General features: G+C 41.6%; 1 protein-coding gene across 6 annotated transcripts in view; it reads right to left on the bottom strand.

Annotated features, from left to right (window-relative positions):
* ralgapa1 (Ral GTPase activating protein catalytic subunit alpha 1) overlaps nt 1-12,888 on the bottom strand; it is a 72,751-nt gene that overhangs the window by 14,376 nt on the left and 45,487 nt on the right. For all 6 annotated transcript variants that reach the window (XM_042225533.1, XM_042225531.1, XM_042225534.1 and 3 more), the window contains 2 exons: nt 11,582-11,740; nt 10,413-10,540 (listed from right to left, as the gene is read on the bottom strand). In XM_042225533.1, coding sequence (XP_042081467.1) covers nt 10,413-10,540; nt 11,582-11,740 — 287 coding nt within the window. The remainder of the gene's footprint in view (nt 1-10,412; nt 10,541-11,581; nt 11,741-12,888) is intronic.

The following is a 12,888-nucleotide window of genomic DNA, read 5'->3' as shown; positions in this document are numbered from 1 at the left end:
AAAGAATTACGCTATTTTGGACAAATAATAAAATGCTCCTGCTTATTAAATGTGAATATATGGAGCTTGTCCTTCATCTTATTTGAGGCTTTGGGTTACTGATTGGACAAAATGTGCAATGCCAGAGGTTGTTACTTCCTTAGAAACACAATATGATTAAATTCAAACCATTTTTAGATCATTTGAAATCTCAAAAGAAGATGCTTATGTTTCAGACTGATGTCTTTCTGCAATCAAGAATTAAAATGTCAAAAAAATCAACTTGACAGAACAAGGGGACTTAAAGTTACCAAATAATTTGAATAAAAAGTCTGAAAACTTTATTGGTAACACTTAAAACACCTGCTAGGATGTAGCAGGTGCCCTTGAGATACACAAATCCTGCCCCACTTAGCGCTTATTAGCTGGGTAAAAATATTTTTTTTCCTTCTAATCCAATTATCACCAGTAATTAATCTTTCGCCAACACCCCCGTCTGTGCTCACGAACACTTTTTTCTTTCTGCCTCTTTAAGGCTAAATTCAACACGCCTGTTAGAGCTGATGACACACAGTCTGCTGTTCTGCACTTTGTCTCGGTCATCCGTGAGGGAACCCACCCTGAATCTTAAACACCTTATCACATAAAGAAACTTACATTCACACACCCGGCCACAAAGCGCATTCACGCACTTACACACTCACATACACACAACTGCAGATTAGCTTGTTTACCAGTCAGAGGGGGGCCTGCTCCAGCAAGGTGTGATCAAGCCACTGATGGCTGCGGCTCATGTGTCTGCACAGCTCTCGGTGACAAGCATGTATGCTTGCACACAAACACAGACACTCGCCCGCTCAGTCAGTCACGACATGAATCATGAATGTTGGAAATTAGGCCCAAAAACCCATCACGAGGCAGGAGTAACATTAAAGTAATGCACATCAGCTTTGATAATTGACACCTATGTATTGACTGCTAGTCACGCTGCTCTGTGGGGGCGGAGAGTTTACTAAAGAGCTGAGAAGAAACATCACTGCTTTGTGCTTGTGCAAAACGCTTCAGCTTACGAGCGCAAGAATACAAACTTGGACAGTCTTCATGCTTCATGGTAATATTCAACTTGCTGCAGTAGCTGCAGTTTCTTAAAATGTTTAATGAGAACTGCAAGTTAATAAAAAAAAAAAAAGACTTGTACCCAGGTATTATTGTTTAATCACTACATTTAAAGAGTTCAATTATATTGTTCATGGGAAAGTAAAATGCACTCGAATATGGTGCTATGATTCTCTGATGTGCTGTTGTAGTGAATTTACCGTGTGGCCATTCACTACAGGATGGTTCAAGTGGACCGTGAAGGTCTGAAGGTCTACTAGAAGATGTGAATGACTACGGACAATCCCTACTGTGACCATCATCAAAATCTACACCGCGACAATGCTCGGATGACCTCAAGATGACCTCACAAGGAGCAGTACCCTCCATGGAGAAGAAGACTAGAGATGAAGAAGGTGCCTAAGAAGCACAGCAAGCTGCCTAAACCTGAGGCCTTAAAAACCGCCAAACACTCACAGCAGCTTAAAGAGGTATACTAGAAAGTTGGAAGGCAGGACAATAAACCAGCTGTACTCTACTAAGCCATCTATGGTGTACTCCCAGTAGCAGGGGAACACTATGAGAACAACCCCACCAAAGCTGGAGACAGAGCAATACTGGAATAGCATATAGGACAAGGACGCAACCCATAACGGCAATGCTTAGTGGTTAGTGGATCTACAAGCAGACCACAGAAAGGAACTCAGCAGATACACAGGACGTTGTAGTTTTATGTGATCTGTCTTACTTACAACTGATTGTGAAATTTACTCCCTCCTAGAAATTCTACAAACTGACTTGTTGTAACACTGGCATCTTAATTCAGTACCACAAAATTCAGTGAGCTCTTTTAGAACAAATCATATCTCCACCAATGTTTGTAAAGGGAGCTTGCATTTTTAGGTTCTTAATTTCATGCACCTGTGGGACTGAAAAAAAAATCCAACTTCAAAGCATAAGCGGTTCATCCCAAAACAATTTTTCATTTGGTGTAGCTTAAAGTGTGAGCAGCCTTAAAGGAGGAGGAACTAAAACAGCTCCTAATCAAGCAAAGCTAGTTTAGTCAAGGTCTAGAATAGAAATATAAAATGTGTTGAAATATGCTCTTAAGTTTAAAGGCTTTACTGTAAATTTAAACGTCATCTAAATAAGTCAAATTTGCTAAAAGCCACCTAAACTGCTGATGTAAAGATCATTTTATCCCTCCACCCATAGGGAGAAATACCACATAGATTTCTGCATTTAGGAGTCTCTAAATGTTTTTTCTCTCATGCATAATATCATAGTCTATGAGGTACAACCAAAACCAGCAAAAGTATGTGCCTGAGATGCAAAAGATTTCTGGTTCGAGACTAGAAGGAAACACACATCCATCCTCAGGGGGGGCAGAACAGCCTGAGTCCAGATAAACGGGAGGGTTGCATCAGGAAGGATGCAAAAAATCAAATATGTGTATCCATCCACGGTGGCGACCTCTTGGGAAATAAGGAAGCAGTCAAAAGTACAAAATTAAGCTTTCAAAATAATCAGTGAAATTCAACTGAAAAACACCTGGGAATAACTTCTCTTTAACTCAAACACGGCCACATGTTAACTGTAACATCTGTCCACTTTCAAGTGTTTGGAAATCATAGCGCTAATATGTGACTGTGAAGCAGGCAGTCATCCTAGAAGCAACACACACATACACACAGACTTCCCCAAGGAGATGGGAAAGAGATTAGCCGTGACCCCTCCTCCTCACCCCTTTTCTTTTCATTTCCTCTAACTACCCGACGGGAAACAATTAACCACCATCACCTCCTCCTCTGCAAGCATACACACAGACTTATATTCATTTCCTTACCCCTAACCCGCACTAATACACAGACCCTTAGCCTAATCCTGATTGTGTATGTGCCACTCAATGTGTGGCACTGATTTCTGTCAATCTGCCAGCAGAAGCTCCTCATGCACCGCAGAGTTTTATGCTCATTTACATCCAAATTTTAAATCATGGAGCAGATTTATCAGTGAGAGCATGACGCACGCATTGGTGCAGCTTTCTTTTAGATCAAAAGAAATGCTTCTCCAGTGTCTGACGGGTGCAGCGGAGCCTGCGGGAGGTTAAGGATAACATGACCCCATTTCAGCATCAGCAATAAGAAAATGTCTTCAATTTGTAAGGCTCTGCCCTCACCTTTCTACCGTGGTGAGAAACACACACATCCTTGTCACACACAGCAGATTGTAGCCTTACTGGGACAATAGGCTCTATTGTGGGAGTTGGCAAAGAGAAGCCAGGGAGGCCGCTAGGCGTTTGGCTGCCCTTGGTGTGTGTGTGTCTGTGTGTGTGTGTGGATATGGGGGATAATAGCGCTACATGCCCAGAGCTGCCACCATTTCAGTGGGAACAGAGTGTGAAAGCAAGAGAAAGGCAATGACTGACACACACACACACACACACACACACACACACACACACACACACACACACAGAGCATCGCTATCATACTGAGCCATATGCTGACCCCAGCCTCAGTGCAGCTATCTCTGCCAATCAACTACTAGAGGGGACGTCCCACACAACCAATACACACACATACACACACACACATACCCTTTAATCCTGAAAGTAACATTTATACACATGCACTTCATGTTTACATTTTGTGTAAGTGTAAATGGTTAGGTGATATTTTGAAAATTCATGCACACACAAACATTTGCTGGCAGCCTGTGTGTGTGTGTGTCCGTGTGTGTATAGCAGCTTAGTGTCTCTCCAACATTGTTTCCCAAAAACCACAATCACACAGGAGCAGATGGAGGATGGCCACAGCCTACTCTTTCACACACACACACACACACACACACACACACACACACACACACACCGCAGCGCAACACGGTGTTATCAGATGGTAGAGCAGCTGTAGTAGTTGCAGCTAGGTGACCAGTGGGCCAGCATGATGACTCTGCTTAGACGGACTCACGGTCACAAAACTCAACTTTAGCTTGGAAAACAGATTTTACTCAATAAGGTAAAGATTCAAGTCACCTCTTATAAAAAGCATCAGATTTAGAGATCAAGTTTCCACTTTCACACTCAGCTGATTTTGTGTTTGGTACAACAAACAAAATTTTACCTTCCTACTATGGTTTGTTTTGAAATTTTGTGCTTTTAAAAAATAATTCATGTCAGTTTTTAACATTTTGAGGAGGAGACTGCTACATGAAAGCTTCAGGGCTGAAACACTTTTTAAGATCTTTTAATAATGAGAATCAAATGAATTTTACACCCACTCAAAGTGCCACGATCTAAAGGTTTACTTCTCCTTTTTGTCATGAAATCAACATTACTTTAGTCAAGGACAAGCAGGCACATAAAAAAAAAGCAGGTTTTATGCTGCAGGCTGACATATGACTTTCCCACCTCTAATGGTGCATGCTTTCTTCATTCACAAGGGTAATATCAAAAGCAAAGCATTCTTGCAAACATGCACTGTAACCCATGTTTTCAAGTCTTAAAAGTAATGGTAAAAAACATTAAAGTTAATTACGAACAGCTTCGCAACTGTCCCCAGTAATAAATCCAACGGAATTGTGATAGAGATGATCTACAGTAGGGCTACGCAAATCACATCTGGATCCCGACACGCTGGTGTCGCTTAAAGAGCGATGATACCCAGCAGTCTGCTCCTCACTTTTATCTGGTCTAATCTATAAGTTCAGGAGGACTGATTCCAATCTGATGGGCTATTCTTTACGTGACTAAAGATTGGCTGCGTGTGTGCTAACACGAGTCATCAGCGGGAAGAGAAGGGAAGTTTCTAATACCAGCTTTGTGTTATTGTTCATCGTGACACGTGCGAGTGTAGTAAGGCCTATATGAAGAGTGTGTGCATGCATGTGTTGGGGAGTTTTGGACTGCTTCTACTGCTGCAGTGAGCTGATATGTGAGATAGAGCTGTGCTTACACACAGCTGCCCCAGCAGCCTGGCACCCTGTGTGTGAGTGTGCTGTGTGGTTTTGGATGGCTCTGGTCACGGTGAATGAAAGATCAGAGAGAGAGAAAAGGCAGATGGACTGCCCTGAGGGCCAAGAGACAGAGAGAGGGGGAGAGAGGGAAGAAGGCAGACAGAGAGAGAGAGCGGGAGAGAGAGAGAACGGGAAAGAAAGACGAGAAAAATGCCAGTTAACACTGACATACTTTGTCTTGCCAACCTTCTCTCATTTTGCTTCTGTGTCAGCCCCTCAGCGAGGTCCTATCAGTCAATGTTACAATGCAGCACTCAGCTGAAGCTTTATGCAGAACTGAAGGAGATTCATACACAAGGACATCTAAGCCTCATGTATTCCGTGTTGCCGAATTCACAGGTATGTCAGGAAGATATGAATCATTCATCTCTCTTCAAATCTCAACTACTCTACAGTCAGAAAACCAGTGTACACATGCGAGCGTTGGCCCCAAGCTCACACCAATGGGAGGGTTGGGTTAGGAAGGTCTTCTGACGTAAAATCTTTGCTAAAACAAAAACATGCAGATCAAGAATGAGATTACCATACGATGACCGCTAGCAGTACTTACTAGTGCTAACTGACATTAGCCTTTCTGCTAAGCCGGACAAACTGTTTGATGCCCAACCACATTCAGTACAAAAGGTCAGAAAAGGGAAGCCAATGAAACTGGTCTTAAACCCTTAATAAACCTGTAATCCTTTCAACAGCCACCAGGGGGAGATACTTGTGGTTGCAAAGAGACTCCTGCTCCTGTAGAAGAATATGAGGACAAAAAGGCCTCGGGCCCTGATCTCTAAACACTTTCCTGATGAGTTTTTGAGCTCAGACACTCATTTCTGGTCATAATGACCAGAATATTAAGTCCATTTCATAGGTTCTGGTCCCTCATATATGGGGCAAAAATTTGCCAACAAATGCATAATCTTCGATGTAACATATCACAAGCATTTTAGTTCCGTTAAATTTTTTTGACATTAGGAGTCTCAAATGATTTCTATAACACTGAATGACAGGAATACAAAGCATGGGCTACTAATATTATTTTTTCAATGTAGTTCAAGTTGATCAGTGGTCATGAGAATTTGCATAATCATGATGAAGGAGTGGGCTGGTTTCAGTCATTAGGCAAATGTACTGTTTATAAGATTGGGGAAACCTGCAGTCAGCTGAGACTGAAGAAGTCACTTGGATGAGTGATGAAACATTTCTCCCACTGAAAACGCTACGTCCAGATGAACAGAATCAACGTTTGGAGATGTAGTTCAAGTTCCACAAACCACATGTTAGAATAAATGTTCCAAACAGTTAAATTCACTCTGAGCAGGAAACCACTTGCAAATATTCAACAACAGCTGAAAATCAGGGGGGGGGGGGGGGGAAGGAACCATGGTTGAAACACAGAAAAAGGCATGATCCGTGTATTTGTGTGAAGCTTCCTTTTCTGTAATAGCTGAACAAAACAAAGCAATGAAACCAACCGCAGCTGGAAAACTGTTTGATCACTGCAGCCGCCACAGAGAGATGAAGATCCTCATCGTAGCACAAGCTGTTGTGTCGTTTTAAACACAACTTATCACAAAGACCTGGGTCAGTGCAACAACAAAACAACTACTGTACCCATGAAAAAGTGTTTTGCTCTGATTTACATTTGATCTCAAGTGGCAAAATGTAACATTTAAATGTTTTAAGGTTAGAAATGTGCTGTATTACGCCCCCTTATAGAGGCTTTTTTTAAGACCCAAGATGTCGTTGCTTGGCCAGGTATGTTGTAATTGTTGTAAAGCCCCCTTTAAGAACAAATAAACAAGACATTAAACGGATGAATAACAGTAAAAATTAAAAATATGCATGAATTAATTTATAACATAAATTATATATTCATACTTTTAAAAAATGCACTGCATTACCTCTCTCTCTCTCTCTCTCTCTCTCTCTTATCTCTCTCTCTCTCTCTCTCTATATATATATATATATATCTATCTATCTCTCGAGACTCCTGCTTTATTTAAGAAATTATTATTATTTTTAAGTCTATGCCCTTATTTCTGCATTAGCTTCTGAACATAATGCATTCTTTTCTATATCTATCACTGCATTTCATAATGACAGGGCCTTCAATTGCCCTAATGATGAGAACTGAGGCACGTAACAATTTATTTACACATTTTTTACTTTATTTATTTTTTATTATTGCAGTCCTTCATACTTGAGGGGACCTAGCTGGAAGAAAAATGCCAACAGGGAAATATTATTGAGAAAAGTTTGTCTTAAAGGGTTGCTATTACATCATGAAGCGACTTTCCCTCACTTTAGGACAATGAGAATGAACAGACAAGAAAAAGATTTGGGGGAGAAAAACTGAATGAAGAACGAAAAGTAATAAATGTGAAAAAGATGAAAAACAGACAGTACGACAGAGATAGAAAAAAAAGGATTTGCTAAGATAAAGGAATTAGAGTGACAAGAGAGACAATGCAGGGACAGAATTAGGGAGGAAGATAGAGGAAAAGATGATGAGGGCCACAGATACAAGATAGAAGCAGGAGGAGGTGGAAAAGGCCACAAGAAGACATACAGGGATGTGAGTGTAAAGATAGATGGTCCCAGAGTTTGAGGGAGGGAGGGAGGGAGGAAAGGAGTGACAGAAGTGGGGGACACAAAGGGAGGGAGAGGTGGAGAGACAGATAAGAGGAGCAGAGTGGTGTGTGTAGCACAGAGATGGGGAGTCAATAATGACTGATTACTGTAATTCAGCCTGTCAGAGACATCGGCCTGCTGCTACCACCAATCGATACGCGCCAGGACACTTTCAGACACACACAAACACCCCAAAACAAGCATGCGTGACACAAGTGTGTCACCAAGTGCACATGCTCACAAACAAACGTGCGCAGTGGGTAAACGGACGTGCACACACAGTCTCCCACGGAAACGCAGGACATGTGGACGCTAGCAGAGGTGTCTACATGTCTGCACACTCGCTCAAGATTGCTGGAGTAACACAAAAAACACAAACTGAGACATGAAGGTGGGGAAGAAGCAGTGGGCGCACAAAAACGCACATACACCTACACAAAGCTGTCGGGTGGGGGGGTGTTTGCTCACGAGCTACAGCCCCACACTGAGCCTAACAGCCTGTGTATCACTAGCAGAGCGAAATGGCTTCCTCGGCCTGTCCTTTCCCTTGTCTATCCACATGCGCCACCATCTTTCATCACCTGCACTATGTACAGGGCAGGTGACAAAGTAAAGGTGGGGGGGAAGTGACGCCACATGCCACCAGAACAGCTCCAAGCAGTTTTGACCCTGAATCACAGAGGCTCTGGAACTGTACTGCATGGATGAACACCAATCTTTCAAAGGATTTTCTCCCTCAGAATAATGTCTAACACCTCAGTGCCAAATCCCCCACATGTGTGCACCTTCCAGGTGAACTGGATGACTTGGACAAAGTCTGATAACTGAAGCTGCCTGATACCAAAAGGCTCTACTCTTGGGAAACATAGGAAACACAAGTTAGGCTGCAGTCTGAGAGCAAAGTAGCTCTACACCAATACAATAAAGGTATCTTTGGGGTCTTTGAGATATAATGGGGACATTCGGGCTTTGCATGTGAAGAGAAGGATTTCAAATTTAATACGGAACTAAACACTTCATGTTAGTCATCTCACTGCAGCATTCTGGTAGAAATAAAAAAATAAAAAAATAATAATAATAATAAGGAATTACAATCGTTCAGCCTAGAAGTTAAAAGCACCTGTTTTTCAGCATGAAGGTGATCACTCAGAAAAACTTTGTATTGACGATTCTCTTTCAAAGGGACAAGTGGAACCAAAGCATGTCTGCACAAAGTCCCTCACGACAAAACGGAGCCACCGGATCCTCTCACTGTAGGGAATAGGGATTATGTTTTTCCTTTAATTGGTCATCAGGCAGTTTTGAACACAAAGAAAAGAGAGAACACAAAGATATGCACACAGACATGGGGGACAATTACTGTTTTGGTTTTTGTGTTTGTTTGTTTTTTAGTTTCACAGTCTTTCTTTAAAAAAATATTGGTTGAAAAATGTTAACTAATCTGCATGTTTTTATATTGATTCACTTGGATTTCTGTACCTCTTGTGTCCATGTAAGTGTAATCAAGAGTGTGTATGAATGTGGATACTTATCTGGCTGTGTGTCTCTGAGACCAGAGAGCAAAGCCTCTCATTTAGGAACAGCATTAGAGAGGAGAGTCATCGATAATTATCGACCACGGCTTCTTCCAAACCATCGCTTCAGATCAGGCAGACAGACTGCATGCACACCTGTCTGTCTGCCTTTCTCTCCTTGCACACACGGATTCACAGACACACACATATACACACCCTCCGAATGTGCATCCCAATCTTCTCTGCCTGGCCACGCACGGGTAAACACGCACACTTGATATATAGCACTTCAGAGGCAACTAAATGCAGCTCTATCAAACGAGCTCTCATATTCTGAAAGCTGCACAGCACTGGACATTGATTTGCTATTCTTAATCCTCCAACCCAACATTCTCTCTCACACTCACACGTGCAACGATTTCAAAAGCTCACACAGCAAAACGACATTCTCACAACTTCAATGTAAGTTTTTAAAACATCTCATCATTTGAGAGCATGTGGAATTGTGGATGACAGGGCAAGTCATAAAAAATTAAATAAATAAATAAATATCAAGGTGATGCAAAACTGCTAAAAATAGTTTTAGACTGCATTTAGTGGACTTAAGAGTTTAATGTAACACTAAAAAAGCTACAACCACAGTACAAAAGAAAAAGAGATTGAAGGCCTTTTCTGCACGAGGCTGCAAAGGACGATATGCTGTCAGCTGTCAGCAAGCCTACCTGTTTCAGTGAAGGTTAGACACAGTGATATTTAAAGTGTTTTGCAAACTCTTTCAGGCCAATAATAATAAAATACTCCCCTGAATTCTTCTGAGCAATCATTTGGAAAAAAAGAAAGAAAGAAATTAGATATGTATTTGGTGTGACTCTCGTTCACCTTGATACTTAAAACTTTGCAAAGTGCAGGAATAGCTGAAGTCTTCAGACCTAAACAGAGAGCTGGTAATAGCATAAATCCACGTGCTGCAGACCTTTGAGTTTTGAATGAAGTTTTTTTTCCTGAAGTTTGTGGCAAAAGAGTCTTGTGAGGTTAAATATCTCTTAAAACGCAAACATAATACACAACAATATAAATAATATGCTAATATAACACAAGAAAAGAGAAAAACCAGAGAGAAAACTCATTTTCAGCATCCTACCTTTGCCTTTTTATCCTAAATTTTCATATGAGGGTTTTAAAGGATACAAGTTCTGGTAGAGAGGGATGAGGGATTTAAGGGCCCGGCTCGCGTTGATAGCTGTCGCTCTCACCATGGTGGGCAAAATCTTCATGTCCACAATGGCTCCATCAAACAGCGGACCAAAGAAAGGAACCTACAGAGAACAAAACTGGCATTAAATCCACGTTTATTCCTTTATATAGTTCAAATTAGATTTTTTTTTAAAGAAAACCCTGAAAAGTCTAGATTTTTATGAAACAGTGGGAGTTACTCAGTTCTACTGAACCGACCCTGACAAGTAATGATTGACGCCACAGATTTTTGTAATGATACAATATTTGATTCAGGCTTTGACTTTCCCATATAATTCAATGCTTTGCTTGTGGAATCCACCAAAGAAACTAATGCCGGACTTTTATTGAGTTTATTTGTGGACCAGGTCTCCAAGCCATGCGCTCTGTGGCCGAATACATGTGCTTTCAGGACAACAACAAAGGGAATATCTTATCTAACTTGTTTTTGGATTCATGATAATTCAATATTTTTCCCTGCAGAATGAATGAAAGAGAATACGATTATGTTATTAGTGCTGTGGTATCTATGTCACAGAGAAAAAAAAAGCAGCATTTTATTGTGTTAGGGCTTGTTTGAAATAGAGTTATGCCATCAGTGCTGTGGTATTAATGTCTGTGTGCTTTAGACTGATACATTAACCAGATCAGAAAGACTTGGGGCAAGACTCTCTCTAGGATTGTTAGTCAATCTGGATGCATATCTGTGGGGTCTGGTAGGAAACATAAAATCATGGACCAAATATTGTTCTCATTTTTTTTCTCCAACCAAACTTTCCCCAAATCCACACAAGTCTAAGTATAAAAAAAATACAAAAATGGCTAACTAAGTAAGACTTTTAATAAGTGAACATTTCACTTATTTAACATTTCATTGTTGCTTTGCCACAAATACAGCTAAAAAAGGCTGCATTTAGAAAAGTGTTTCGATTTTTCCTTTAATTTGGCACTGCTGCCACTGATAATGGGAAAGATTACATTGATTGGCAAACAATTCCCACAAAAGGTGACACAGATAGCCATCAGTGATAGGCTCAGGGGCAGTTAAATTACCATGCCAGGTTTTAATAATGAGCTTTAAATGTCTGTGTGTAAGGAACAACTGCCTAGTCCTGCGTGTTTACCTCTGGTTTTTTGAGTATGTGGATGGAATACATGTGGTTCTTCATGGGGTAGATGATGATTAGCACATCTCCGAACTCAGTGGGGATGATCCCGCGGCGGTAGTCCCTGGAATGTTCTGACCAGACGATGTGGACTTCGTCGTTGCCAAGATGTCTGAGCTGGAGAGGCAAAAAAGAAAGAAAGAAAAGAAATTAATAGAATCAAAATGGAAGAAAAATATACATTATTACTCAAACACCAACATTGACCGAGAGGGATCTGCAAACGGAGCTGGATAGGCTGTATCCATCATAACCCCAAGGCTTTGAAGTCTGTGTGCATATGTGGTTTAGGTGGCCCTGGCCGTGATGGAGTGCGTGTGTGAAGATGGAGAGTGGACAACAAGACAAAGTGAAGCCCCGGAAAGATGGAGTAGGGGCTCGAAGACAGATGGGATTGTGTGTGATCCTCTGACTGTGTGTGAGATTCACACCCACGCCGACTACAGTCGGGGCTGGTGACAGCTCAGTCATTAACCTTGATGTCTGCCAAAACACACACCCCCACCTGCCACCTCTGGGAGGTGGCAGGTGGGGGTTGTCCTCCAGAAGGTGTGTACAGAGGTCTCTGTACACACCTTCTGATAGCTGCCAGTCTTGTCCTCGGCCATGAGACAAACACGCTGAAGACAGATCCTTTTAAATGTTTAACTGCAGTTACTTTTATGACTAATTAAATAGTGCACCGGGATGCAAAGTTTAATGATGTAATTTGGTTTGTAGACATCACAGACTGTATTTTACACATGGTGGGATTTATGTTACACTACCCGTTACATACATTAGTGCCTATAACTTATCAGCTAGTCCAGTTCAAAGACTGGAACTAGTGAAGGTGAGGCCTTACAGTCAACTGTCAGCTTACTGCTGCCCATCAGAGAGATGAGTTACTACGGAGCCCCGCAGGGGACATGGGAGAAAAAAAAAAATTAAGACGGACTTTTGCGAGATCTCGCAAAACTTTTAGCCGCATTCTTCGGACGCCGGCTCGAAGCCGACTGGGAGGTCGAGGCACGATTTGCCGGGAAAGCGATGTTCCTCCCGGCTGTAGTGGGTCTCGACCTCCCGTTAGCTTCGAGCTAACGGGAAGAATGCGGCTAAAACTTTTGCGAGATCCCGAGATAGTTTTGCGAGATCTCGCAAAAGTCAGTCTTAATTTTTTTTTTCTCCCATGTCCCCTGCGGGGCTCCGTAGTTACAACAGTACAGTTGTTTTGATGGGGATATTAGTTATTAACTGGGTTATTTTAGTCTTTGTGAACTGACTCA

Source organism: Haplochromis burtoni, unplaced genomic scaffold, assembly GCF_018398535.1.
Source record: "Haplochromis burtoni strain Fernald_Lab_line unplaced genomic scaffold, NCSU_Asbu1 Contig_174, whole genome shotgun sequence".
Lineage (NCBI taxonomy): Eukaryota > Metazoa > Chordata > Actinopteri > Cichliformes > Cichlidae > Haplochromis > Haplochromis burtoni.
Note: the sequence above shows the minus strand (reverse complement) of the source record. Positions and strands in the feature narration are given on the sequence as shown.